Source organism: Helobdella robusta, assembly GCF_000326865.2.
Source record: "Helobdella robusta unplaced genomic scaffold HELROscaffold_83, whole genome shotgun sequence".
Taxonomy (NCBI): domain Eukaryota; kingdom Metazoa; phylum Annelida; class Clitellata; order Rhynchobdellida; family Glossiphoniidae; genus Helobdella; species Helobdella robusta.
In genome coordinates, this window is record NW_008705481.1 from 465,917 (window position 1) to 468,555 (window position 2,639).

At 35.7% G+C, this 2,639-nt stretch overlaps 1 protein-coding gene across 1 annotated transcript; it reads right to left on the reverse strand.

The window, feature by feature from the left end:
• Positions 1 to 270: 270 nt before the first annotated feature.
• Positions 271 to 2,311, reverse strand: HELRODRAFT_182273 (hypothetical protein; the record flags this gene model as incomplete). The annotated part of the gene is made up of 4 exons (XM_009032571.1): positions 271 to 363; positions 1,062 to 1,187; positions 1,548 to 1,819; positions 2,155 to 2,311. 4 exons carry the CDS (start codon positions 2,309 to 2,311, stop codon positions 271 to 273), a joined length of 648 nt encoding a protein of 215 aa, XP_009030819.1.
• Positions 2,312 to 2,639: the final 328 nt, after the last annotated feature.

Below are 2,639 nucleotides of genomic sequence, written 5' to 3' on the forward strand. Positions count from 1 at the left end.
TCATCACCATCATCATCGTCATCATCACCGTCATCCTCACTCACCGAGTAGACATCATCATCAGGTTTAAATTTAACATTTCTATTATAACACAGCGTGTTTGTGGCTTGCGCTGGTGATGATAATGATGACGATAACACATGTGAGGTCATAGTAATAGTAGCAGTTAGAGTAGTAGTAGTAGTGGTAGTTGATGATGTATTATTATTTGTATTATTATTATTAGTAGTAGTAGTCGTATCAGTAGAAGTTGTATTAGTGACATTAGTGTTACTCGTTTTTTTTGCTGAAGATGACGTCATTGACGATGTTGATGCTGACGACGATGATGAGGCTGGTGTCGGCGCTGCCGTAGCGTTTTGCCTGCTTGGCGCAAATCCTGATTATAATTGTGTATGAGATATAAGACCATAGATAAAATATTAAATAGATAGAATAATAATTTTAATAATTAATGATAAAATCGTTAAAAACTGAATAACATATATCTAGTATGGTAGGTAATGTTACATGAACATTAAACTGCAGTATTAAAGTTAAACTCTCTATTGCAACGTCAAACTCTGACATTAATAAAGTAATATTACTACAAATTACTATCGAGTTAATATAAATGGTACTGGAAACTTAAACTACTACCACTACTACTACTACTACTGCTGTTACTAGTACTACTACTATTACTACTACTACTGCTACTACACTACTACATCTATACACTACCACTACTACTACTACTGCTGCTACTAGTGCTACTACTACTACAACTACTACTACTACTACCACTTCTACTACTACTTCTAATATTATTTTCACTACACCTCCTATTACTACTACTACCAATGAAAACAATACTACAAAGGTTACTTGTAATAATTATAACAACAATGAAATAATAAATGTTGTTACTAATTGTAATACTACAACCAAAACTTTTTATGGAAAAATTTAGCGACAAAAAATTACTTCCAACCATAGACATGGCAATCGAAGTTACTGTTATTTCTTTGTGCTATGACGCCATCGTTGTTAATGTTGTTATTTTGTTTACCTGTACTAACTTTACAGCTGCTAGTAATTTTATTATTCGTAATTATGTTATTTTTATTGTTGCTGTTGTTACTGTTCTCCATGTTGTTGTTTTGTTTCAGAAGACCACGGCCTAAGCTGTCATCCGAATTCATTTGCTGGCGTTGGTTGGTTGGTTGGTTGGTTGTGTGTTGCGTTCGATTCGACCAGTGTGAATTTATTTAAATATTAATAAAAATCGTGACGTCAATATTATTATAATTATTATTATTATTATTGTTATTGTTACAACAACAATAACAACAACAACAAACAACAACAATAACAACAACAACAAACAACAACAATAACAACAACAACAACAAACAACAACAATAACAACAACAACAAACAACAACAATAACAACAACAACAACAAACAACAACAACAACAAACAACAACAATAACAACAACAACAACAGACAACAACAAACAATCTGATAGACAGACAAACAAACAACGACAGTGCAAAACTAACAGCAACATCATTCTCTCTCAAGTTCGACTTCATCCTCTCTCCATCCCTGATGCTGGAGCTTCTCTTTTTAGCCATGCAGAACAGGATCGTCGTTATGGCCAGGAAGACGATGACGATGAAGACGAACGCCAAGATGATGGTCAATAGGAAGGGCGTGTTTTTGGCTATGCTTAAGTAGTTGCTCTGATGGCTCGTGCCGTGCAAAGTTTTGCCGAAAAAATCATTGTCGTCGTTGTTGTTGTTGTTGTTGCTGTTTTTGTTCGGGTTGTATTCTGGAAGGTGTAGAAATGTTTGACGTTTATAAAATTAATAGCATTAATAACGATTTATTTATTAGGCAGTTATTTATTAAAAATTAAACATTATTCGGAGTTGAATAGTCTTTAATAACAACTGCCCTCGCCGAAAACAACAACAAAAACAACGACAAAAGAAACTAAAACGGTGTTCCAACAAACTATTTTTTAACAATAACAACAAAAAAAACTAAATAACAAAAACAAAATCATAAGCAACAACAACACCAGCAACAACAGAACCAACAAGAACAACAAAACCCAGAAACCACAACTCAAAAATGTTTTTTGGCAATCTGCCACGGAGGAACCTGGCAAGAAGACAGTTGAAGGAGCCATGGAGTCATCAACAACGACGTGCACAGCGACAACACTCATTAGTGGAAATGTTGCAGAGTCCGTCGCTGAGACAAATAGCAACATTGTTGTGTTGTTCTTCAACGAATTCAGTGGACTCCTGACGCACATGTAGCCGGACGTTGAGTCGATTCTGAAGTAGTGCTCGGCGTGAATCGCTGAGTATAACTGTTCTGCTGCTGCTGCTGATGTTGCTGTCGTTGCTGAAGACGATGATGATAATGATGGTGATGTTGGGATGAGCTGTGATGATGATGGTTCTGCTAGAAATGATGACGACGATGACGATGTTTCTGGCGACCTCTTAAAAATTAGACGCTGATTTAACTGTTGTTGTTGTTGTTGTTGTTGTTGCAATCGGTCATGATATCGATCGCGTTTGTACAGAAAATGTTGTTGTTGATGTTGTTGCGGATGATGTTGTTGCGGATGATGACGA